Below are 26691 nucleotides of genomic sequence, written 5' to 3' on the forward strand. Positions count from 1 at the left end.
TCGGTTCTGGAGATAATCACCGTGATTGCAGACGGGGACGTTATTACGGATCCTCCGACTGAAGGGGCTCAGCGTGAGGCCGAGCCGGAGAGAGCGAGCGTGACCGGGAAAAAAAAGAAACGCGTTTACCTCCTCCGACGCGAGCCCACGAAAATGTCCGATTCTGAGGGACGAAATCTATAAATAACACTATTTAACTTTGAGTCTGTCCTACCTGTCGCCTTATCACTACAGGAGCAGAAGAAGTGATGTACTTGTGTGTGTTCAGTTACACACCACGCGTTAGCGAGTTATTTTTCGTACACTACTGCTCTGACCTTTGTAACACACACACACACACACACACACACACACACACACACACACACACACACACCCAGTGCGGCTGTAGCTACCCTCTAATGTTAGCCAATAAATCACAGTAGTCCAGTCCAACACTTGACTCATGTATTCACAGCTATTCGCTAAGAGCCCAAGGGAATACGCACACACACACACACACACACACACACACACACACACACACACACACACACACACACACACACACACACACACACACGTGTACACATGTGTTCCCTATTCTAATGTGACTCTTGAGTCATGTATTCAGACAGAGGAAGTGGTCTGGCCAAAAGGCATGCTCGCCCTGGGGAGTCATTATCGCTGTCTGTTTCTGCATTCTCTCTCGCTCTCTCTCTCTCTCTCTCTCTCTCTCTCTCTCTCTCTCTCTCTCTCTCTGTCTTTCAAGGACGCACAATATAATAAAGGCATATAAAGAATGCGTAGGATTCACCAGGATTCCCTTCAACGATAACCTCCATTGAGCATAATAAATAAGACTCTGGATTCTTGGGGCTATTTAAGTCATTTTGTTAAAAAAGAAAAAAAAAGTGTCTGGCAATTGCTTTTTTTATTTCATTATAATCTGACAGCAGGGTCGCTCCATTCTCATCAAACAAGTCACACGGTATCATGTTCACACTCACACTGAGTTTTCCTGAGCTGTCACTCTGCTTCCAATCTGTTTCATTACTCTTGTTTTCTTATTTTTTATGCGTTTGACTTGACAGCGTCTGAGACGAATAACAGATGACCGGTGACAGGGTTTCAGGATTATTGGTGAAAGAAAATTTATTTTAGACTTTCAGTATTTTTTCTAAAACTTGTTAAATAAAAAGCAACGCTTAATTTGACTGGTGAATGGCAGCTTTGGGAGCGAGTTAACAGACTCTGCGCCGCGGTTGTCAGTGCACACCGGGGTTTATAATTGTTCTTGGTATTGTTCGCGTTTCTGCTCGTCGTCTGTTCAAATGCACAAAATGATTTTTTTACCTGCGAGTGAGAACTTCCCAGAATAGATTTGACGGATGTGTTGCAGTTGTTTTGTTGTTGTAAATTAACGCTAAATTTCTCAAGTGTCCTGCTTTGGTATCTGTCTCTCAATTCTCTTCGATCCTTCATTTTTTCACATTATGTTCCGCATACTCGACAGCTTTTAGACATATGCGAACAAATATTCGACGCACATGTACAGACACACAAACAAAACACGCACATCAATCAGAAGACTCAAGGATAATTAGCCAGATGATGAGCTTGGTGTGGGATTAACCGTCAACACTTCCTGGTCGGCTGCTCATGTGGTCAAAAGGAGCCAATGAGCCCTGAGGGAACGTTCCCATCTACTGAGCTATTGAATATTAAACGCACCTTTAATTATACGGCGAAGACCGAAGCGGCAACCAGGGCACCAGAGAATCTCTCAGCTTCAGCTAGACAAACTCACGTGTTGCCATTGTGAAGGGCTGTGTGCACACAATCGCTCCCTCTCAGTGACTATGTCTTGCATGTGTTAAAGTTTTCTTTGGGGAATCCTGTCAGCTTTGGTGCGATTGTTTTGAAGTCTACTTTTGGCTGTATTGGCATAGATAGATGGCTCTATAGATACGTCTTTATAGACGGAACAAAAGCTGAATATCTAATTAACTTAGGCACAATAGAATTGTTTTTTTCGGCCCCCCCCCCCCCCCTCGTCGACCGCGTCAGGGTGTCATAACGGAGGTTCATTGGAGGCGCAACGGCGTGCATGAATGATGCGTCAATATGCTTGAACCGCCGGGCCAGGAAATGAGATGGCTGAGGGATACTCGTGGGCCCATGAAGTGACGTTATTGCCTTAATGAAGTGTAACTATGTAACATTGCATCAGCGTAACACAATGACCTTCATTGTCTTTTGTCTGACCTTCTAACATTGGTTTATTTATTTTTACCTCACCCTTTCTCTAATCTCTAGTTTGTGGTGTTCGGCATCCAAAAATCTGAACTTAATGAAGAACTCTTATGGGCTGGTCTTTGAAAAAAGGGTCTGATCCGAACAGAAGGAACCTTTGATCGCCTGATCAGTGGCTCTAATGCATTTAATGTAATACCTTCTCATATGCAGAGACATCTCACCTTGTAAAGAGCAAGCGGTTTCTCGCTTCTCAGGTCAGGAGTTGTGCTGTTTAACAGATCCGAGTCCGGATACTAAAATCTGCCTTTGAAGACTTTTATACATCCCCTTTGCGTCACGTCCGCTGCTGTAAATAGAACAAAACCAGCGACTTAGCGTTGCTCATGAGCTGCACCTCCCCGAATCAGTCTGTGTCTAATTGAATTAAAGCTAATGGCTTTTACAGACAGCATTGTCTGCGTAATTAGCACAATGTCCTAATCAACACAACAACTATTTAAGAAGTCAGATCTCCAAACTGAAGCCAATTAACTGTAGCCTGGACGGGAAGGATCACTGAACCGCTTGTTGTGTTGGAATCCATCACTTTTATGAAGATTAATCTGTTTGCGAGGAAGATGTTTCATTGTTTTTAAGCAGTATTTATCTCCTCTCTTTCAGGCTCTGCGACACAAGGAGAGAGGGAGTTAACCACCTGCTGGAAAGAGAAGAAGGAAAGCGAGGAGAAGAAACAGGCGATACCGGTGGGATAGTTGGGGATGAGTATCCGCACCAACAGGCCCCTTCTCAGCTCGTGAACGAGGACGTTCACCAACAACATTTCGGCAGCAGAAACAGGATATCGCCTCAGTGGGAGCGGAGCTCCACTGGGAGGAACCGGGAAAGCGAGAGGGAGGCGGAGTAAAGCGTTGCTCGGGGGGTCGTGGGCGAGATGGCGATGCTGCCGCTGAGGGCCTTCATGGTGTTGGTGGGAATCTCTGCGCTCTGCAGCGTCGCGTTGGGAACCCGGAGAGGAAACGTGGCTCTGGATCAGAGGGGCCACAGACACAGACATCCAGGTAGGACTTTAAAATCACACTTTCTGGGACTCGTTCCACATGGAGCACCCTCACAGACTGGGAAGCGTTCTGAAACTTGTTCTTCTGTCGAGACACAGATGGTCACCATGATCCATTATTTGTGACCATGAGTTGCTACAATTTACATTTACATTTTGCTACAAAGTAAATATTTAAGGGTTTCTTCCCCCTTTACATTAACAAAACTGTAAAAACGCACAGCATGTACATGTTCTTGTCAACAACGTCATCCCGTCCTCTAAACATCTCCCAGGACGGTTTGGATGATCACGTCCTTCGGTGCACCTCAAGTGTATTTTCACTTTTGTGCTATTTACAATTTGAATCTTTTTTTGTTTCGTTTTGTTTTATCTTCGCTGACCTACCTCGCAATTGTTTTTTTCCATCAAAGTACTATGGCAGCTGCACTGCAACAAACAGAGGTTTAGGGCTTTGCTTCGAGACGCCTTAAAAAAATGACCCACATGTTCCCAGATCTGGTGACCCGTAACTCCAAAAGTGGGCCTTCATGACGTCACCGCTTCCTTCCCACTTTTTGATTCAATCAATTGAAAGATTTCCTTCAGAAACCCAGTTGTGGTGATAATGAATCCAGTAAATATAGCATGTGTTAATACAAATGTATGTTTTTGTTGTGCTTGCAGGTCACTTGTCGCTGCATAGACACAGACAGAGGGCCGGGAAGGAGGGGCAGGTGCTCCACAGGTCCAAACGAGGATGGGTCTGGAACCAGTTCTTCGTCATTGAGGAGTACACCGGGCCGGACTCGGTTCTGGTGGGCAGGGTGAGTAACTGATAACGCATTCTTGGATGAAACAAATCACCAACTCCAGTAGGATTTGAAACGTACTCCTCCCATCCGTCAAGGGGGAGAGAGAAAGACATTCAAGGTGAAGATGATTGGTGGTACTCCTCCACAACAAAAGCATCGCTCAAACCCGAGCAGCGGCTTTCATAACAAATGCGTCATATTTCATCGTCCAAGGGTTGCAAAAGAGGAACAAGACTCTAATTGAACGCCGTGTGATTCCTCAATATTTTGGGAGCGACCGAGCTACCAACCGTCTCACTCACCCGTCTCACTCTGTCACCACCAGTCCCGTCTCTCTTTCCCTTCAAGTTCTACGCCGCACACATACTTCCTTTTCCACATGTGTCTCACGCACTTCTTGTATCTCACGCTCTTCCTCCTCTTCCTCCTTCCCCTGTTCCAGCTCCACTCAGACGTCGACTCGGGCGTCGGCAACATCAAGTACATCCTGTCCGGCGAAGGCGCGGGAACGATCTTCGTCATCGACGACAAGACGGGCAACATCCACGCCACCAAGACCCTGGACCGCGAGGAGCAGGCCCAGTACACGCTAACGGCCCAGGCCGTGAACAGAGACACCAATAAGCCCCTGGAGCCTCCGTCGGAGTTCATCGTGAAAGTTCAAGACATCAACGATAACCCTCCCGAGTTTCTACACGGGCCGTACTACGCCAGGGTGCCGGAGATGTCCAACGTTGGTGAGTAGAACGAAACAAGAAAAGCTAGGAGCATCTTGGAAGATATGCATGCTAGCTTAGCATGCTGTTAGTGTACGTTGTTAGCATACGTTGTTAGCGTATGTTGTCCGCGTACGTTGTTAGCGTCCGTTGTTTACATACATTGTTAGCGTACGTTGTTAGCGTACGTTGTTAACGTACGTTGTTAGCGTACATTGTTAGCGTATGTTGTTAGCGTACATTGTTCGCGTACGTTGTTAGCGTACGTTGTTAACGTACGTTGTTAGCGTACGTTGTTAGCGTACGTTGTTAGCGTGCATTGTTCGCGTATGTTGTTAACGTACGTTGTTAGCGTACGTTGTTAGCGTACGTTTTTAGCGTACGTTGTTAGCGTATGTTGTTAGCGTACGTTGTTAGCGTATGTTGTTAGCGTACATTGTTCGCGTACGTTGTTAGCGTACGTTGTTAGCATACGTTGTTAGCGTACATTGTTCGCGTATGTTGTTAACGTGCGTTGTTAGCGTACGTTTTTAGCGTACGTTGTTAGCGTATGTTGTTAGCGTACATTGTTCGCGTACGTTGTTAGCGTACGTTGTTTGTACGTCTAAATTGAGAACTCGCAGTATTTAAGAATGCTTTTTAAAATTGCCGTGAAATGCTTCTTAATGCTGCATTACAAATGCAATTCAGAAGAAGTGATCAATATTAGAGAAAAGCCCTCCATTGCTTGTTGAGTGGCGTTTCATAATGAAGTCACCGAGTCTGTTTGTTTGTCTGCTTAAGAGCCTTTTTTCATACATTATTAATTATCACTGAAACCTGAACACAGGAAGGGTGACAGAGAAGTGAAAAAACAAACAGATTGTATCGTTCGCCGACACATTCAGAACCCAGAAGGCCTTTTTTTTAACTTTTTTTTTGTGTATGGTCAGATAAGAATGGCCTCGGCCAGAAGCAAGGAAATATTTCGCACCAGGTTTGGCATGGGCCGTCTCCTCAGAGTCTCCTTACTGCTTCTGATCTTGATAGATTTCCCTTTCGAAAATATTTTGTGATCTCGGAGAGGCTTTCAACCCCTCCGAGGCCGACCTGAAACGAACCACAGCCGGCACTAGCGGAGCTGCGCTCTCTGAAAGACGGAGAAATCCCTCCTCTGAATGGACTGGACTTACAAAAGAAAGAACTTCTGAAAGGAACCCTGAATACAGAAGTCTGGCAGGAGGGGGGGGGGGGGGGGGGGGGCTCAACCGGGGAAGTGGAACAGAAAGAAAAGCTGCAATTTGACTAACTAGGTCCGTGTTCCCTCATGGACATCAGAACTAGAACAGATTGTGAAGGCGAGTTTCATTTCTTGGTAATTTACCCATAGTGCACTTGAGGTAGCCGGATGAGAGACCAGGGTTGAGTGAAACTTGATTACATATATACGCCCAATGGATTTTGTGTAGAGTTGGACTGTGATGCTCACGTAGCTGCAACTGGAGACAGCAACAAAAAAACTGTATTCTCGATTATTATGGATGAAATCATATTCACAATGATTGAGTTATTGAACAGGATGACTCATTGACTTTGGAAACATGCATTGAGAAAGAAAACATTGTACATTTTAAGAATGAATGCATACATCTGGTGAATGAGGCTGGATCCATTAAGAACTCTGTGTTCTTTATATGGTGCAAATTATAAGCTGCCTATAGGAGGTCCATGTTGATATTACTTGTCTTTATTATTTTTGGGCTGAGTTCACATTTGAACGAAAGGCATACATGTGTAAAAGTTCAGTAAACAGAGATTTATGTTGTTGTTTTGGAGCTTGACAACAATATATATATATATATATATATATATATATATATATATATATATATATATATATATATATATATATAATATATATTAAAGATTATCCAGCATGTTTAAAAAAAAGGGTTTATTAAATCAAGGGGGTTGTAGAACTCTGTCACCGCATTGGAGGGAATATAATGTTTTATTTAAATCGTGAGTGGATGTTTCCACCAAATGATGAAATACAGAGAAATACGAGTTTGAGACCGGCCTCGTGGGAGCAGTTCAGCTGCAGTGTCAGGGAGAGAAGGGGGGAGCGTTTCCCGTTCCCTCTCCTCGTCCGGCCGGCGGAGGCGTGGTGAAATGAGGCCGAGCCGTCTCCTGACGCGTCTGTCATGTCCGTCCCGTAGGTACGTCGGTGATGCAGGTGACGGCGACGGATGCTGACGACCCCACCTACGGAAACAGCGCCAGGCTGGTGTACAGCATCCTGCAAGGGCAGCCGTACTTCTCCGTGGAGCCTCAGACAGGTGAGGATGGAGACAGAACCCGGCGCCTGGGTGGACGGACATTTAGACCACACCCACATGCAGCATCATGCAAAGACACAGAGGAAGGTCCACGGCAATCGTAAATGCATTACATTTGTGTCAAACAACTGCTAATATTCACCCTAAACACATGTCATGCACATTGCAACCTTCGGTTCTGAAAAGTGAAGTCAATACTGAACTTTCTTTCAAATGGCCATCAGGGGGCAACTCCTATGGTTGTATAGAATCCTATGCTTCATGTGTTAAAGCTGCATTCTCTCTACTGACCACCAGGGGGTGACTCCTCTGGTTGTGTAGAAGTATATGCTTCATGTGTTAAAGCTGCATTCTCTCTACTGACCACCAGGGGGCGACTCCTCTGGTTGTATAGAAGTATATGCTTCATGTGTTAAAGCTGCATTCTCTCTCCTGACCACCAGGGGGGGACTCCTCTGGTTGTATAGAAGTATATGCTTCATGTGTTAAAGCTGCATTCTCTCTACTGACCACCAGGGGGTGACTCCTGGTTGTGTAGAAGTATATATAAATGACTACTTCTCTCTTGATTTATTCCCTCAGTAAACATTGTAAACATGAGTTTATGTCTCAACCTCTAGTTTCAAGTCTCCTTCAATACAGCATGATGCTCATTTAGTAAATTATGGTCCATTTAAATCAATATACAGCACCTCAACATGAAGTCACCCCTCTGCAGTCCAAATATGGTCACTTCCGTTCATTGGTTTAAAAAAACAAGATGGCGACGGCCAAAATGCCCAAAATCTAGGCTACCTCCACTCCTTTTTGGTTGTTTTTCTTCACTTATATTTAGTAATTGAACCAGGCGATATGGACAAAATCATATATTACACATAATATATCAAATGTGGATTGAACAAATTCAACTATTAATCATTTATCAGCTGAAATTGACATGGGAACACCTGCTTGTTCAAAGCTGTCAAAGAGTGCTATTATGTAATCATAGTTTGAGAGTCATTATAACGCAAATGCATTACAAAAAAACATGAAAATGATATGATTCCAGTCTGGTTGCGTGTCCCTTAACTGTAAAGTCTTCGGCCCCTTGTGAAAACTGCACATCGCAGAGATCAAACCGTAAACCTGTTTCTTTCTGCCACATTTACCGTGGACTATCTTTACACAACGAGCTGAGAAGTCGCCTCTGCAGGATCACGTAACAGCGCGTCCTTCTCCTCTGGGATCAGCGAGGAGGAGGAGGAGGAGGAGGAGGAGGAGGAGGAGGAGGAGGAGGAGGAGGCTCCGCTTTAAAGAAAGGTCCCCAGAGGACGTTCAGCCGGGCGTCTGCAGAGCCTACAGTTGGGTTTGCATCTCGAGAGGAAGGTGATTGGAAGGAGAGAGGTTAGGGAAAGACACGGAGCTGCGATGGGTCAGTGAGGGTGAAGAGAAATAGAACCGAGAGAGGTTAGCGTCGAGAGAAAATTGGTTCAGAGAGAGAGTGAGTTCATGGAAAGAGAGTTTGTTGAGGCGCGGAGAGGAAGAGAGAGATTTGGGCAGAGTAAATCTGGCTAATCAAACCAGTGTTGGGTATTTGACTGGCTCAAATCCATAGCTCACATTTCTAATTGGTTTGGAGATTATCAGCTTTGCATGCTGTCACACACACACACACACACACACACACACACACACACACACACACACACACACACACACACACACACACACACACACTTGGCATAATATGACAGTAGAAAGCCTCAACTCCCAGACACTGCAGCGAGGCATGTCGGGAGGGAAAGATGGAGAGAGAGAGATGGAAAGAGAGAGGTCGCTGATGAATTAAACAGAAACCAAAGATTACTGAGACTCGAGTTCTCATTCATTCGACTGATGAGCAAAAATGCAATATTTTGAAATAAATGACACCCATAAGGAGAGTAAATCACACTGTAAGTTTATTTCTTCTGTTTTTTAAGCTCGACTTTTTTTTTAAATATCCACACTTTTTTATATTTTTATTACATCACTTGGATTGATGTTGTCATAAATTAGTCATAGAATGGGATGTCATAATAATGTTTAAATATTGTATTATTATGTCCTGATGTATTAATAATATATTAATATATTCGAAAAGAGTCGTGAAAAAGTCATTACGCTAAAAAAAAAAAGTCATGAAAAGGTCACGGCATAATATGTGTGAAAGAATAATGAAAAAGTCCTCGTGGAATATGTTGCGAAAAGAAATGGAAAATTCAAACTAATGTCCAAAAAAGTAAAGTAAATCGCAAGAAAAGTTTAGTTTGTCGAAAAATGCCTTATTAAAAAAAGCAAAATATAGTATGCAGCAAAAAGTCTTGTTTCAGCCCGTGGTAGTCCAAAAAAAGTAAAGTATGTTAAAAAAAAGTCAATGAAAGCTGAAACTATGGTACAAAGTCATTAAAAAAGCCTTGGAATGGTGTCGATGTGATTCTTAGATATAAATAATGTAATCTGAGCGTCAGGTTGATGTTAAAATGTGTCCCTCCAGGTATAATCCGGACTGCCTTGCCCAACATGGACCGCGAGGCGCGGCAGGAGTACGACGTCCTCATCCAGGCCAAGGACATGGGCGGTCACATGGGCGGCCTGTCCGGGACCACGCAGGTTAAAATCACCCTCACGGACGTCAACGACAACCCGCCAAAGTTCCCACAGAGTGAGTACAAACGCCTTCTATATCCATCTGTAACGTGCACTGTAACGTGCACTGTAACGTGCACTATATCGTGCACTGTAACGCACGTCCTGCAGGAGGTGTGAACGTGTCACATCAGCCACGTTATACAGTCTGCCTGTATGCTTCCACCCCCGCAGCTTCTTTAATCCTTTTCTGCACCGCACATCTGTGCACGTGGGTTATGTCAGTCCTGTGTGTGTGTGTGTGTGTGTGTGTGTGTGTGTGTGTGTGTGTGTGTGTGTGCATATAACCCAGAAAACATGTCGCTCGCTCGCTAGAAGCTAGGGAGGTCACTGCAGGGGGGCACACAAGATAACTTAAGAAATCAATTATTAAAAGGTTATTTACTGGCCCCCCTGCAATGTCCTCAGGCGCGTGAGTGTGTGTGTGTGTGAGTGTGTGTGAGTGTGTGTGTGTGTGTGTGTGTGTTTAAACCTCTCCTTGGGACATTTGGTGAATTACTGATTTTCTGAGCAATAAAAAGTCTTGAAATATTTAGCCTGGTTTTGTCAAGAGCTGCAAATGTGATGTTTAAAGGAGAAAAGACAGGGAGAGAAACATGACATTTTGAATTCTTATTTTTGGGAAATTTGCATAGGAACCCTGAACCGTAGTGGTTTCAAATGGTTGTCTCTGCAGGTATTACTTAAAGGTGTTCTTTCATTCTTGTAGGACTATACAAACAGATGTGATTTATCCATCAAGTAAACAAATGGACATTATCTGATATGATTCTCAGACTAAAAGATCAGATAACGCTAATATTTCAAAATGCAGTAAATGTAGATGGTAAATATGCCTGGACAGCTGATTCACCCGATAGAAACGGGAGCATACTTTGTGTATTTCTTATCAGCTCGTCTCCAGTCTATACTTCTACGTCCAACACCCTCGTTCTATTTTCTATCTTCTATCTCCTTCAACCCGTCTTGGAGTTCCTTTCTGCCTCTCTGCTGCTGTTGAGTTTCCGTTCCCTCCCTCCTCTCCCGTGGCTCCGAGCTGAGCAACTCCTGGAAGAGATGCAGCAAGAGTGGCTGCAAGGATGGATGCAGGCTTCAGGATTTAGCCTGTGGAGAGGCAGAGCAAGCGAGGAAAGAGAGAGACGTGTGGAGGGAGGGAGAAAAGACTCAAGACCATCACAGGAGATGACTCAAATCTGATTCTGCAAGTCCAAAAATGCAACATTTTGAAAGAGAGTCTTATGAGGCGTAGAGCTCAAATGAAAATAGTTTGTGTCTCCAGCAGAGTGTCGTCAGTACGCATGTGTATCTTTGGAAGCTCAGCCATAACTTGTAATCTGTACACAGATGATGATGAGTGTGTTTCTAAGACTCTCAGGTTTGGTCTGGTTAGAAACGGAAGCTAACGTGAAGCTAATCCCTCTCTGACAGCGTCAGTCCACACGGCTGAGCTGTTGCATTGGATTGCATTGGACTTGACAGCTGAGAAGGGGCCACAAATGGATGTTAAAGCCAAGTTAACTGGGGCCTAAAGTAGGGAGTCAGTTTTTGCCATTTTCCAATCCAATACTGTACAAAGCTACAACAAGGAACTTTCATTTTGTGTTGTTTTTGGCGGCCCCTGTGGACAGAAGCGGTAGTATTTCCGGGCACCAGATTCTCTTCAAGAAACCTCTCATTTTTACCGCAGCAGGGTCTGCAGCGGTCCTGGTTCTGGTGTTCCTTCCTTACGACCCGGTCCTCCAGAAACGAAGACGCCATTTTTTTGGAGGCGGAGAAATCCGACGGCAGTCCGTCTAATGATAAAAAAAAACGCTTTTAGAACGACAGAGAGAAGAAACACTGTTGTGAGGAGTCGCTTACGAGAGGGTTCTCAGGCCACCCTCATGTTCCCCGCATCCAAAGTGGATATTAAATATTTAGAAAATAAGAAAAAAAAAGGGCATAATGCAGGATTCATAGCCACATCATCCGTCGTAAGTGTTTACAAAGTGCCTCTTTGTATTGCTTCTAAATATCAGCTGTGCATCGCTGGCAGTTTACATCTGTGATACACGACAAGCTATCAAATAGCAATATGCTGTGGCTGTCGGTAGCCTTGCTCGAAGAAAAAAAGAAAAGTGGAAGCAGTACAAACACCTGCAAGAAGAGCCTCCCAGATGGTGTGAATGAGGACAGTGATTACTTATTTAGTAGTTGGGCAGAGTGAGAGAGGAAGAGAGAGAGAGGGTGAGACAAAAAATAAATCAGATAAAGCAAATCAAGACAAAAACAGAGGCAGAAATAAAACAGATTCAAAGAGAGAAAACACTACAAAAGAGATAAATACGGGGAGAAGACAAGATATCGCACAGTTTGACTCCCTCTTTCACTTTCCAGTCAAGCTGGGATATGGGCTTCGTCTCTCCGTCTCTCTCCGTCTTTCCGTCTTTGTAATTCTCAATCGTTCACCTCATTATAAGGAGTAAAAAAAAATCTATCACAGCAGAAAGAAAACGAAGGCAAATGACAATTTGTTCTTCGACTCTCGGAGAAAAGCCGACGAGAACCCGGCGTCCGAAGCTGTGAAGGATAATCTTTTCGGGTTGATTTCTGCAGGATCGTGTTTGCGAGTATCGTTTACCTCCAGTGTGGGAAAATTATAAGTCCCTGACCTCAGGATGGGAGGAACTTTTAACATGAAATCCTCCAAATCGTGAACCAGGAAGTACGAGATGAGTCCAAGAAAAAAACGGTCTTTCACCGTCGTTTGTGCCACGTTTGAAAAACAAAAGTGAACCTTGCTTTATTTGTCACGTGACGTCTGTACTTACGCAGCCCCCAAACCATCTGTTCATAAACCTGACGTTGTGTCCTGTGAAGACAGAAGTTTATTTTGAAAAGCTTATTTTTAAGTGTTGAACATCATGTGACCTCCTTTGAGTAATCTGCCAGTTATAAAATCTTAATAGTTTTGTCTAGAACATGTCAAAGTGTCTTCTGACTCCTTATTTTATCTCAAAAAAATTCAGTTTACTGTCGTGTATGACAAAAAAAATTTGATTTTTACCGGAAAAACTACTTTCAAGCCAACTACTTTTTTGACTAATGCATTATATCAATTAGCCAATTTAACTTTTTGAACCCTGACCCTGAAAACTGCTGTGTACCTGCATAGGAGATTTGATCTATCTCACATAGCGCTGGGCGATATGGAGAAAATTATATAAAAAATGTGCAATTAGCACTTTATTCACGCTAATTCATGGGTTAAATTTGATTAGACATCACGTATTGGCCCTTTAAGACCATAGTGCATCATGTTATGTATCCATGGCGACCATCATCTCACAGGTGAGGATGTCAAAGCACGAAGAAGTCGTGTTCACATCCTCGATCTACAAACCGCTCCAACTTTGGATGAGAATAAGGATTTTTTTCGGACTGTTGAGCACAAATTGACACTTCTAGCCAAGTCCACACGTGCATGATCTCTCATGTTAATAATGGTTAAAGTTACTTTAAAAAGGCATCCATGAATAAAAGTTTGTTTTGAAAAAACACTTTTAATTGGTTTCCCTAAACTCTGCTAATGGATGTGCTTCTTCCGTCTCCCTGCGGAGCTGAAAATACTAATATGAAATGCATCTGCAATATTATCAATCTGATAACACACACTAGTCTCCAGTATGAAGTAATAAAAGGCATTATTGTTGGTAATCACATTAAAATGACCTACCGAGGAGATCGTGGCCATCAGTTCCATTTACAAGGCTCTTTATTGGCGTTTATATCTAAACTTGTGCTAACTAACTGGTGAAAAAGAATATTGTTTTTTTATACGGAGAAAAAAAACAGCATTTACGAGTTTGTTTTTCTGAAACTTCTCTTCCACTGCAGGGCCTCGACTGTAAAAGTGAGTTTCATGCGCGAGCTATGCCTCGTTTTTTTTTTATCCCGCGGCCGTGCAGGTACGCCAGGTACGCCCGGAAACGACAGGAGGAGAGAGGGAGGGAGAGGGTGAGAGGAGGGGAGGTGCAGGCATGAAGAAGGGGAGGAGGAATGGAGGGAGGAGGTGACGTGGAGAAAGGGGAGAGGCAAGGGAGAGGGAGAGGAAGAGGAAGGAGTTGAACGGGGTGGAGAGAGAGTTTAGAGATGGAGGGATTTGGCTGAGGATGGATCAAGTTCTGTGAGTCTCCTCCCCTCTCCTGTCTCCTCTCCTGTCTCCTCTTTGTATCTCACGATTGGGTGAGAGAGAGCGAGAGAGAGCGAGAGCGAGAGAGAGAGAGAGGGGGTGAAAAGGGGTAACAGAGGAGAGGTAGGAGACATATGGTCCGACTGCTTTCATTCCACAAGCCAGGTGTCTGCTCCCTCAGACACACTCACCTGACACTGGAGGGGTTTTAATATCCTCTGGGCCGCTGCAGACAGATGGCAGGTCGTCCATGTTGATGCCTCTCTGCCCTCCAGATCTGACCCCCTCGCCTCAGATAGTAAACACTGTGGCGGGCGGCCAGGAATTATTATCAAAAGATTCTAAAAGAGTGCTGAATGCTAACACAAGTATATATATTTGTGTGTGTGTGTGTGTCTCTTCCAGGTGTGTATCCCATGTCTGTGTCTGAGGATAAAGTACCCGGAGAGGAGGTGGGCCGCCTCAAGGCCAAAGACCCCGACCTGGGAGACAACGGGATGGTGAACTACCGCCTCATCGACGGAGACGGACTGGGCATGTTTGAGATGAGCACCGACTCCGAGACCAGAGAGGCCGTTATTAAACTGAAGAAGGTGAGGAAGGAAGGAACAAGGCTTCAGACTTTAATTTCAGTCCAACTTTTACTCTGTTTTTTTTCTTCTCTACCAACTCCTGAGGGAAATGTCGGTATCTTTAGCTGCTAAATGCTACGCGAGCGAACCAAAAACGGTGCCGCTGCCGCCCAGACGGCTCAATGTAAAGCTCAAAGCTGGTAAAAAAAAATGTTCGGATCCATCCATGAAGTACATTTGACCACGTGAAGATCTAAACGGGAAAGAACTTACGAGAAAGTTAATTTTGTGTCGCTGTTTTTTTGCCGTTTCGGTTCAGGAAGCTATTAGCGGTTAGCTATTAGCTGTTAGCTGAAAGCGGCTGCTTCGCGTGTGCGTCGTCGTTGTCCACTTTTTCAATTTGCCGGCACAGAAGTGTCCAGTTGAGACGGCAACATCCCGGAGTCTCTGCTTGTGAGTTCATATAATGTGTTAAAAAGAAAAAATGGAGCAGCAAGAAACGTGGGCGAATGCAAAAGGACGATGCTCATCTTCTGCACGCTTCTGTCTCTTATTCTCTAAAATGCATACAGTGCTCTGTTAAATACACAGAAACACACTCTCTCTCTCACACACACACACACACTCACACACACCAATCCTCCAGTGAGCTATGGTAGCCTGCTTTTAAAAATAAAAGCATTTATAGTCGAGCTATGAATGTTTTGTCGAAAATAAGCAGCAAAGTCCATCAAAGTCAGTCTCCAAAAAGGCTTATTTTGACTTTTGACTTTTTCCTCCTCTGATTGATATCCTAGAAATTAAAAAGAAGACCATTTTTAGGTTTTGCCAGACACAAGAAAAGCAGGCTTGGCATCAAAATATGTAATTACATGTCATGAGCATGAAAGTGGGATGGCACCCGCGCTCGGTTCTACGGCCGATTCCTTTTTGGAGCGCAGAGCCGGAGCGCGGCATTAAGTATGTGTGTGTGTGTGTGTGTGTGTGTGTGTGTGTGTGGTTGACTGTAAAAAACAGCCAGAGGCGGAAAAACTTTTGAATTAAAGGCCTGTGTGAATATCTTATGCTCAACTCAGTATAACTAAAATACTACTAAAAGACCAATAAAAGACCCTGGACGTCGTTGTAAAAACAGTCTGGTGCATCTCACACACACACACACACACACACACACACACACACACGCACGGCTGTAAAAAGTCACATATAAACACGCAGATGTTAGTCTGTCTGGAAAGCAGTGACAGGAATTTGCGTCATTCATTCATTCATTCATTGAGGAATGAGTCCGTCGGCGTTGAGATTCCTGACGTCGAGAGGAAAAATAAAAATCACCTCACATTGTGGTCGAGAAACTGGACACAGAACCACGTGTATAAATGTATGCGTCTGTGGATGGATTGAACAATCAGCGTTGCTGCCTCCGGATGATGTCGTGACCTTAGACCTGGTGCATTCTGGGACTTCCCACGACGTACAGAGTTATTTCGAGCTCGGTTGATGAAACATTGTTTGGTGTCGACATGGCTGACGGCAGGAGCCATCATCACACAACAGTCCCTCTCCGCGGAGCCCCGTGTCTCCTGGAACGACTGCTTAACAGGCTGATGCTGATTTGAAGCGTGTGTGTGTGTGTGTGTGTGTGTGTGTGTGTGTGTGTGTGTGTGTGTGTGCGTTTATTGAGTCATGATGTCTCTCAGGGGAAATCAACACCTTTTGCCCCCTCAAGGTAGAGTACCATACAGAATTAAAGCCACACTCACACACACTTCCAAATCAGAGTAGCCTTTACTAATCTCTATTCTCTCACACACACACACAGATACGCACACGCACACACACATGCACACACACATGCACACACACACGCACAGGGATGCGCTTTAATCAGCTATTCTCTTTCAACTGTGTCCTGACGAAAGCAGTCCACAGAATATTAAGGAGCCGTGTGTGTGTGTGTGTGTGTGTGTGTGTGTGTGTGTGTGTGTGTGTGTGTGTGTGTGTGTGTGTAAGAGAGAGAGAGAGAGAGAGTAGAGGGGGCATTATTGTGAATATTATTATCTCACACTGATTACAAAAGAGGGAGAGAATGGAAGGAGAGTGGCTCTATAGACTGGGAGATGGAGGGAAGGAAAGAGAGGGAGAAAGAGAGAGAGAGAGAGAGAGAGAGAGAGAGAGAGAGAGAGAGGGAGCGTGACGGGAAAAAAGGGGAAAGAAAGAACTGGGTCACGTCTATCCGACTGGCATTGTACCTGTCATCAGCCGCGCTAAACACCGACGCCACCGGAGTCAGACGCCACCGCGACTGAGCGAGCGCGAAATAGTGGAGAGCAGAACGTCCCTCCAGCATCGAGTCCACGTCGCATGAAACACACACACACACACACACACACATGAAACCCGCTCTGGATCTGATCGGAGCGACGGGCGGCGAGCGAGCTGCTTTCTTTCAGAGGCGGCGCCTGCTGATGCTGAGGACATGGCCGCCGTGTTTGATCACGGACCACAAAGGGAAATCATGACGTAATGCTGTTGGTGCTCACCCCGACTCTCTGCTTGATTAAGTCAGAACTTTGTGTGTGTGTGTGTGTGTGTGTGTGTGTGTAACCATAGACTGTATATAAGAAGTGGACGAGTCCCACATTGGTTTGTGGCCTTACGTGGTGAAGCCTCAAATTTGGCGTTTTGGCCTTCTTGGATTTTGACTTTTTTCAACCGGTGGACAGGAAGTGACCATATTTGGAGTGCGGAGGAGTGACGGCGTATACGTCTCTGGTAGCGGCAGCGACCTGTCAATCACCTTGTAGCCCCGCCCCTAAAGCATCCCCTGCTTTATGGTCTGTTTGACTCTAAATGACCATAATTTACTAAATGAACATCATGCTGTATTGAAGAAGACTTGAAACTAGAGATTGAGACATAAACTCATGTTTACAATGTTTACTGAGGGAATACATCAAGAGAGAAGTAGAGTCATTTATATAGACTTCTATACAACCAGAGGAGTCGCCCCCTGGTGGTCAGGAGAGAGAATGCAGCTTTAACACATGAAGCATATACTTCTATGCAACCAGAGGAGTCGCCCCCGATGGTCAGGAGAGAGAATACAGCTTTAACACATGAAGCATATACTTCTATGCAACCAGAGGAGTCACACCCTGGTGGTCAGGAGAGAGAATACAGCTTTAACACATGAAGCATATACTTCTATGCAACCAGAGGAGTCGCCCCCGATGGTCAGGAGAGAGAATACAGCTTTAACACATGAAGCATATACTTCTATACAACCAGAGGAGTCACACCCTGGTGGTCAGGAGAGAGAATACAGCTTTAACACATGAAGCATATACTTCTATGCAACCAGAGGAGTCGCCCCCTGCTGGCCACTTGCACATGATAATGTGAGGTTAATACACTCCAGCATCGGCTTCTCCCTTCCGAACCCGCAGGTTGCCGTCTGTGTTAAACTCATAAATCTCCAGCGGCTTCGCTCTGCTTTCACAACACTTCACACAGGGCTTATGAGCCCCGCTCTCCTCCCACTGGGATTTCATTAAGTGATGGTAGCCAGGAGATGAAAAGATCAAGCTTGCTCCTGGGAGTTGGCCAGTCCAACATCAGTCATACTGGCTGGGAAAAAATAAAAATTGTGGCGGGGACCAAAGTGGTTATTATCCGGGTTCATAATACGGCAATGATAGCATTAAGAGAGTGTGATTAAGGCGACGGCCGAGTCGCAGCCAAAGAGCTGCTGGCGACGCACAAGTCCTCATAATCATGGCGGAGAGCCTCCCTTTGGTATTATGGCTTTTATATACAATGGCTGCCAACACATTTGTTGACTTCTCCCCCACAAATACTCCCCTACAAGGTGAGGAGACAGAGGGCGATTCATAGAGGAAGGGTCATCCTGACGGTGTAATTGCTGAGCCACTTTTCTTTTCTTTACTTTTTATGACAACGAAAAGGTGACTAGAGGAAAATGTGCAATGTTTTTTTTTTTCCGCACACACACACACACTCAAGTCAATTTAATATCAAAGCCGTGACAAGTCAATGGGTTTTCTCCCACTATGGAGTAAGTGCATTGGAGCTCAGTTCAATATGAGTGAATTGAATCTGAGGGCTTTACGTCGGCCTCACCTGTGATATTGAAGAGGATGCCAGGGAGTTTTAACGATAACGTATTCCTAATTGGCCTGTCTTGGTTATAAAGGAGTGTAATAAAGGAAGAAAAAATAAGTAACTGTACTTCTTGTGGCCTGGGACTTGAATTCCATCTCCCACCCCAAACACTTACTACTCCCTTTCATCATGTGATTTCCCAGACTCCCAAACCTCATCCAGGCTTATTAAAAACAGACTTGTATTGTTTTCATTTACAGAAACAACCACATATTTTTATTTTGGTCCCAAACTACTCATATCATATTTAATAATATGAAACCATGCATTCAGGTTACTCTGTTTTTTTGTGTTTTTTGTAGCGGTAATACTTGAGTCTGCTGCTGCGATGATGTTGTAATATATGACTGCTTGCATTCATGCAGCAACAGCTCCCCCTACCAGGGGAGGAGTGGTACTGCACCGTCCACTCAATAGCTTTCACAGAGTCTGCGGTTGCAATCAACGGATCAAACGTGACGCCGAAATAAATGCATCACGACGCCGAGAGACTTATTGCTTTGTCACGTCACGAGGAAACACCTTTTTAAAATGTTTGTTTTCTCTCTCTCTCTCTCTCTCTCTCTCTCTCGCTCAGCATGTGGACTTTGAGACCAAAAGGTCGTACACGTTGAAGGTGGAGGGATCCAACCCTTATATTGACCCCCAATACATCGCTTGGGGGCCTTATAAGGACGAAGCCACGATAAAGGTACACATGTTTGTTTTTTTACAAGTGCATGCATTTGGTCGTGTGTGTGTGTGTGTGTGTGTGTGTGCACTTTTAACTGTGTGTGTTGGTGTGTCTGCAGATATCGGTGGAGGATGCAGACGAGCCTCCTGCGTTCGTGGCTCCCAGTTACACCTTTGAGGTGGCGGAGAATGCGCCCGAAGGCACCCAGGTGGGCCGCGTCCACGCCAAGGACACGGATGTTGCCAACAACCCCGTCAGGTAACGAGGAAACACACACACACACACACACACACACACACGTTCGCTCGCTCGCTCGCTGGCAGCAATGGAAGGATTTCAATTTTCAAAACCAGTGCAAATTGGAACATCGCCAAAAAAATAAACTTTGAAATAGAATTCCTTCGGCTACACCGAACAAACAATATGACTCAGAGGAACCTGGCCTTGCACGACGTATTTCTATGCAGAAAACACAGATTACATATAAAGAGTGTTACAACGGAATAGGGACTCAAAATAGGATCACAAAAGCCAGACACATTTTATAAAATAAAAAAAACTGAAAACACAGGGCTCGTAGCTCTGAAACAATATGCATGCCTCACTTGTTTTAGTAATATTCTTTTCACAGTAATTTTACATTAACTCGCTCAATGTTTCCCTTGCTTTTTTTTGTGTACGGAATATCACTTCAGTTTTCCAGCGTATCCGTGTCTTAAACTGCAGTCTTTATTAACGAACCCTTTCCATGCTGCCGTGCAGGTACATGATCCCTCTGTACACGGACATCGAGCAGTTCTTCAGCGTCAACGCCGACGACGGCATGATCCTCACGACGAGGCCGCTGGACCGAGAGGCTCAGCCCTGGCACAACATCTCCGTGTCGGCCACAGAGATCGGTGCGTACCGCGTAGAAAACACGCATGTGAATATGAATGTCGAGCGCCGGGACCGTCGCTGCTGATTTGCTGATTTCTGTTCCGTCATCCCAGGAGGACAGTTAGCGAAACGGCGACAATCTGCCTGTGTTTGATCTTGGCTGATTTGTGCTGAAAAAAAGAAGTAAGATGGAGAGACAAAGTTAAAGATGGACAAACAGATGGAAAATATATATATATATATATAAAATCCCAGACAGCCACTAGGCTGTACATTTGCTGGCACCCACAGCCCAACCTGTCATTCTGCGGGTGCCGGGGAAACTGCTTGACATCTTATGTACAACATTAAAGTGGATTCAAGCTGCTGCCTTTAATTTATATTTATTTTTCCTCCCTCTGGCTGGGACTAAAGTTAGCTTCTTCTTCTTCTTCTTTTTTTTTTCCAGTGAAGAACTGCTTAGAACCTTGGGAAACGTATTATATATTCAGATTCAACCGGGAGGGATTAGCTTCATGCAGATGCTCGGCGGTATTATATTTTGGTCGAGTGTGTAACCAGACGTGACCCCAGGTAGTGTGTCGGCCGGCCCGTGTGTGTGTGTGTGTGTGTGTGACAGCTCGATGTGTGTGTTTAGTTTAGCCGTTGAGAGATGGTCCCACATGTGGCGAGTGATTTGGATTTGGATACATGAGAGACACGGAAACACAATAAACATCTGAAGGCACAGAGTACAGCTGTTGGCGCTCGGCTGTACGCCGCCCCTTTAAGCACTTTGGAGACAATTTTGGCTCACGACCTTTTTTTTCTTTCCCCCTGTGTTTGAGTCGTCATAGGAACCCTAAATTAATTCAAATACTTGTATTTATTGTATGTATTTGTTCAGCAAAGTCTTGGAAAAAAAATGTACATAAAAAAAAATCACTTTTAAAAGATATTTTGTTCATAAGTATGAACATCCAGCACGATATGAGCAAGATTTCCCAAAAATGCCTCCTTATTGACTGTATTATGGTGCCCACATAGAAATAAGACACCTTTTTGGAAAGATTAGGACCTAAAGAATCAACATAAATCATAATGTAACACAGCATTTGGGTGTTCAAAGGAGTTTCAGTCAAAAAACGGTGTCGTTCGGTTCAAAAATGGAGTTTACGTAAATACTTCAACTTAACGGTTACTTTAATTATGTTCTTCTCACAAGGGTTGCGGTATTGTAGCAATTTAAATGAAGTTAAACAACGATTTATGTCGTTGTTTTTTGTCTGATTATAGGCGCAGGGGGATTTTCGCACCCTGTTTTTAAAGGGTTAAAGAAGACGGTCGATGCTCACAAAAAAGAAAGCGGCTACCTAAAAGTGAGAAACTAAAGTCGAGGCACAGAAACGCTTCGGTGCATCCATCCCCACCACAGCGAGGGGCCAAAAGAGGGAACGTCGACTCACAAGCCCTCGGCTTCGACCCCAAAGAAAAAAAACACTCCCCTAGCCAGTCAGCCACAGGGGCCCCACCCTGGTATTCTGTGGTCGGGGCCCGAGGTACCAGAGCGCCGCGTGGTTTCCCTGTGGCGTGCTCGACGCCAGACGGCCAGATGGAAACGGGCTCGCCGCCCACTAAACTGGGATCCTTTTGCAAACCGCTAACAGGCCCTGGAAAAGCTAAATAAATGCCTGGTAATGACAGGGTAGAGGGGGGAAAATCATACGCACTAGAATTACAACTATGCGAGGCAAGACAGCGGAGAAACAAATAATGGGTTTTATTTTTTAAAGATGAATAGATGGAAAAAAACACATTCTTTCTTCGCTAATAATCTGGAGTCTATATGTCGGCCGTTTAGACGTCAATCTGTCCGCGACGCTCTTGACATTTATCGCTCGACTCATGGAGTGGATGTTGATTTTTTTTGCAAAACAAAAACAACAAATGTGGCCGAGTGGCTGATTGACAGGCAATCTTGTGCCGGGAAAAGATCTGTAGTTGGCTTTGTGTGTTCGGCCAACGGCAAACATGGATTACAATGCCGACACGTCAGCAATTCCTCCCTCACACACACATATATACATACACACATATATACACACGCAAGCACGAAAGTCTGTTTTTTAATGACTTTGACACTGCTTTGAATTGTTGCATGCAGCAAACTACTGATGGCTTTGCCTTAAACTATGTGTGTGTTTGTGTGTGTGTGTGTGTGTGTGTGTGTGTGTGCAGGAGGTCACCACCAAGACACCAAAGTGCGCGTTAACATCAAAGTGAAAGACGTGAACGACAACCCCCCGGAGTTCGCCACCAACAACGAGGTCCTCATGTGTGAAACCGTCATGCCGGGGAAGGTACGTACATCAGTGTGTGTGTGTGTGAGTGTGTGTTAACGCTACACAAACACATATTTTACATAGTTTTCTTTTCCGAACCCGTGTCTCTGTGTGTGTGTGGGCGTCAGGTCATTGAGACGGTGAGCGCGGTGGACAAGGACGAGATGGCTCACAGGCAGCACTTCACCTTCAGCCTCGCTCCGGAAGTCACGCACAACCACAACTTCTCCGTCAAAGACAACAGAGGTAGGCCACCCTTTTGTTATTTTTATCCGATTTCCCTTTCATTTTTCCTTTCTTTTTCCCGGCTCTGACCCTTTCCAGCAGTCGATCTTGCAGTTCCTTTATCTGCCGTCTCTCCCTCCCTCCCTCTTTCACTCAGATTAGATCAAAGCATAAGCAGATGGAGGCTCACGCTACCTTGTAGCAAGCAGCAGGTGCTCTCTCTCTCTCTCTCTCTCTCTCTCTCTCTCTCTCGCGCGCACACACACACACACACATGAGTGCACACATGTTGTGCGGGCTGTATTAATTGCAGTGGGGTCTCTGCCCGTCTGTACAGACGTCTTAGGGGGCCAACTGATTGAATTAAGTTTGTGTCAGCGCTGGGAGGGAGAAAAGAAAAGAAAAGAAAGTCGGGGACGGAGAGAGGAAGAAGGCGCTATAGACGGAGAAGAAGGGGTTGTCAGAGACTGAAGGGAAGCAAAAGAAAGGGACATTTTGAGTTGGAACAAAACCTGGAAGTGCACCTTGAATGCACCTCCAACCCCACACACCTCAACAGTGTTACGATCACAAAGGTCTCACTTTGCCATTGCATTCTGGGATGTGTTGTTGCATCCTGGGATGTGTTGTTGCATCCTGGGATGTGTTGTTGCGTCCTGGGATGTGTTGTTGCATTCTGGGATGTGTTGTTGCATCCTGGGATGTGTTGTTGCATCCTGGGATGTGTTGTTGCATTCTGGGATGTGTTGTTGCATCCTGGGATGTGTTGTTGCGTCCTTCTTTTCCTTTTCCCTGCGCTGGATTTCACCAGCGACGTCCTCTATTGATAAAGATCTTTATTGTTGCTATTTTACAGTAAACCTTAATAAAGAGAGTCATGCTGAGAGAAAGTCGGAGTCGTTTAACAGGAGGTGCAATCGTGATAGTTGTCAATAGAAAACCATTGTGCGTGTGTGTGTGTGTGTGTGTGTGTGTGTTGTATCCCGCACTGCACTAAGAATTGGGGGAAATGAAAGGAGATGAAAAGTGAGATTTAACTAGACTCACCACAAAAAAAAGAATCTTTTCGTAAATAGAAAGCGAGAGAGATCAAATAAAAAAATCTAAAAAAATGTCACGTTATAGATGTAAAAAGTGATAACAGCTTTTAGGTTTGAGGACGAGGCTTCGGTGCAGGTGAGGGTTTGAGGGGAGAGATATAAATGCTCATAAGTATAGTAACACCGGGGAGTTTGGGATTAAACAAAGTTTGTCCAAAAGTATAACTGTGTACATTTTATATAATTTAACAGCAATTTTAAAGCTACTTTCCTTCCTTCCCTCCAAGTACAGCGATCAGTGCAGTTTCACTCATATTGCTCGGTAATGTACTTTGAATGTAAATGTTAAGAGACTCTCAAAGATTTGATGAAATCTAAACCGTAAGAAAAGTGTTTTCTTATATATGAAATCATTTCCACTTCTTATCTCTTCTCTGACCTCTGACCTCCGCAGACAGCACGGCCAGCATCTACGTGCTGCGTAAGGGATTCCTCCGGGCGACCCAGGACGTGTACTACCTCCCCATCGAGATAAACGACAACGGCTTCCCCGCGATGAGCAGCACCAACACGCTGACCATCCGCGTGTGCTCCTGCGACAGCAGAGACACCATCCTCTCCTGCAACGTGGAGCCCTACGTCCTGCCGGCCGGCCTCAGCACCGGGGCGCTGATCGCCATCCTGGCCTGCATCGTCATTCTGCTGGGTGAGCGGCTCAAACCGGCCATTTTAAGTGTGTTGGTTTGGGAAAACCATCAATAAAGGGTTACTTAGCAAGTCTTTTAAGCTTCTGAACCACCTGGAATGAAAGGCAAATAAAGAAAATAGAATTTATTTTACAAAAATTCAAAACTCATGGCATTTTTCCAATGCGTTACAAATGTAAAATGCAAAATGGAGGCTCTATGTAATATATATATATATATATATATATATACTAAAATATTTCCATTTGTACAACCTTTACTTCCTCATTGCGCTGAGAAGCTCAGAATATTATGTTGTTGTTTTTTTATCTGGATAAAGCAAAAGATTTATTTAAAATTAGACATGTAGAATAACATGTTTTTGATGAAATGTCACATTTTTAAGCTTCTTCAAGTGTTTGTTGCACATGATGTGTTCGGGGACCGTCGGAAAGATGGGAATCTGACGACACTGACGGTGTAGTGTTGGCAATTGTTAAAAAACAACAACAACAACATGCTTAGCAATCCTGTAGCAGTCCGTATTCTTGTCCAAGATATACCAAACATGCTGGATATTTACTTCAAACTCAACGTCCATATTGGAGTTGCACTGCCTTGTTTCAGCTCCCGATAAGATGAGAGGTCATAGTCACTACAGCGTCACTTCTACTATTCTCAGACTCCTCATCTAGTTATTTTTGTATTGCCATTTTGTAAAAAAAGGCGCTTTAAAAAAACAGCGAAATCTTCAATTGTGTCTCCAGCCTCAGTTTTCTTCCTCAGCCCACATCTCAGCTGCTATCCGTCTTTTGTTTTAACGTACTCTCCCATTGTTTCCTCCACAGCTGGGATCCCTCTGACATGTTGATAACCAAGTGCAATTAAAATGGCATGTGTGTGCATAGCACAACACGGTAATGATATTAATTAAACCGTCCGAGGTCTAATTACACTATCTCCCACAGTGCATACTAATTATCCAATGCTCACTTTTCCTTCCTTTTCTCACAGAGATCGAGTGAGGATCGTTGCGTAAATCACTAAATGGGGAGCAATTTTTTGATGTTGTGTCATTTGTGTCGTTTGCAGCGATCGTGGTGTTGTTCGTGGCTCTGAGGCGCCAGAAGAAGGAGCCGCTGATCGTGTTCGAGGAGGAGGACATCAGGGAGAACATCATCACGTACGACGACGAGGGAGGCGGCGAGGAAGACACGGAGGCCTTCGACATCGCCACGCTTCAGGTACGAGGAGAGGCGAAGAGGCGTCCTCGGATATAATCGCTTTGTCGTTTTACCGATATCTGAACGCGAGCCTCCCCCCCCCCTCATCCGCTGACGCAATTCTTCTTGATTGTCCAGAACCCAGACGGCGCCAACGGCTTCCTGCCGAGAAAGGACATCAAGCCGGAGCTCCAGTTCCCCCTCAGGCCCGGCGCCGGCCACACCGCGGCCAACAGCGTCGACGTGGACGACTTCATCAAGAGTCGGATCGCCGAGGCCGACGGCGACCCGACGGCGCCCCCGTACGACTCCATTCAGATCTACGGCTACGAGGGCCGGGGGTCGCTGGCCGGGTCGCTGAGCTCCCTCGAGTCCGTCACGACGGAGTCCGACTTGGATTATGACTATCTGCAGAGCTGGGGGCCCAGGTTTAAGAAGCTGGCGGATTTGTACGGGACCAAAGACTGCTACATGGACGATGATGACGATGACGAAGACTCTTAACACTGGTCTTGCAGAGCGGACGCCCAGCCCCCTAGCCCCTCCCCCTTTCCCCCCTCCGATTTCTGATGTATTGATTCCATGAGGATTAGTTCACTGAGGATTAACACTCCCCAGAACCCAATTGTTACCGACTACCACCTGGTCCGTTCACGTCAACGGACGTCTCCCAGTTTCCTCCCCTCCGCCCCGAAATCTCTCCTATGTCTTTCCCCGTTCTCTTTCTACGGACTTGAGCATCGCGGGGCTGGGAGATTCGTCGCGTCACCAGTTTGAAAGTAAAATTGTCGGGAACAAAATGTTGCTGTGTGATCAAAATGACTTGCTTCTAGCTAACTGTTTAGTTTCGTTGGGGTTCTCTATACCTTTTGTGGACTGGATTCACGTACTTCCTCAGAGGCTCCCGGGACAGATTTCATTCC

The 26691-nt window shown here is 45.0% G+C and overlaps 1 protein-coding gene across 1 annotated transcript; it reads left to right on the plus strand.

Annotated features, from left to right (window-relative positions):
• Positions 1 to 3169: 3169 nt before the first annotated feature.
• Positions 3170 to 26377, plus strand: cdh11 (cadherin 11, type 2, OB-cadherin (osteoblast); the record flags this gene model as incomplete). Its single annotated transcript, XM_079229439.1, has 14 exons — positions 3170 to 3296; positions 3962 to 4101; positions 4532 to 4826; positions 7004 to 7123; positions 9642 to 9809; positions 14370 to 14557; positions 19299 to 19412; positions 19513 to 19652; positions 20157 to 20293; positions 22491 to 22612; positions 22723 to 22840; positions 24314 to 24565; positions 25638 to 25789; positions 25907 to 26377. The coding sequence occupies 14 exons, from the start codon at positions 3170 to 3172 to the stop codon at positions 26270 to 26272; spliced, it is 2439 nt and encodes an 812-aa protein (XP_079085565.1). The 3' UTR covers positions 26273 to 26377.
• Positions 26378 to 26691: the final 314 nt, after the last annotated feature.

The sequence above is a fragment of the Taurulus bubalis genome, assembly GCF_910589615.1.
Source record: "Taurulus bubalis genome assembly, chromosome: 14".
In the NCBI taxonomy this organism is placed as follows: Eukaryota; Metazoa; Chordata; class Actinopteri; order Perciformes; family Cottidae; genus Taurulus; species Taurulus bubalis.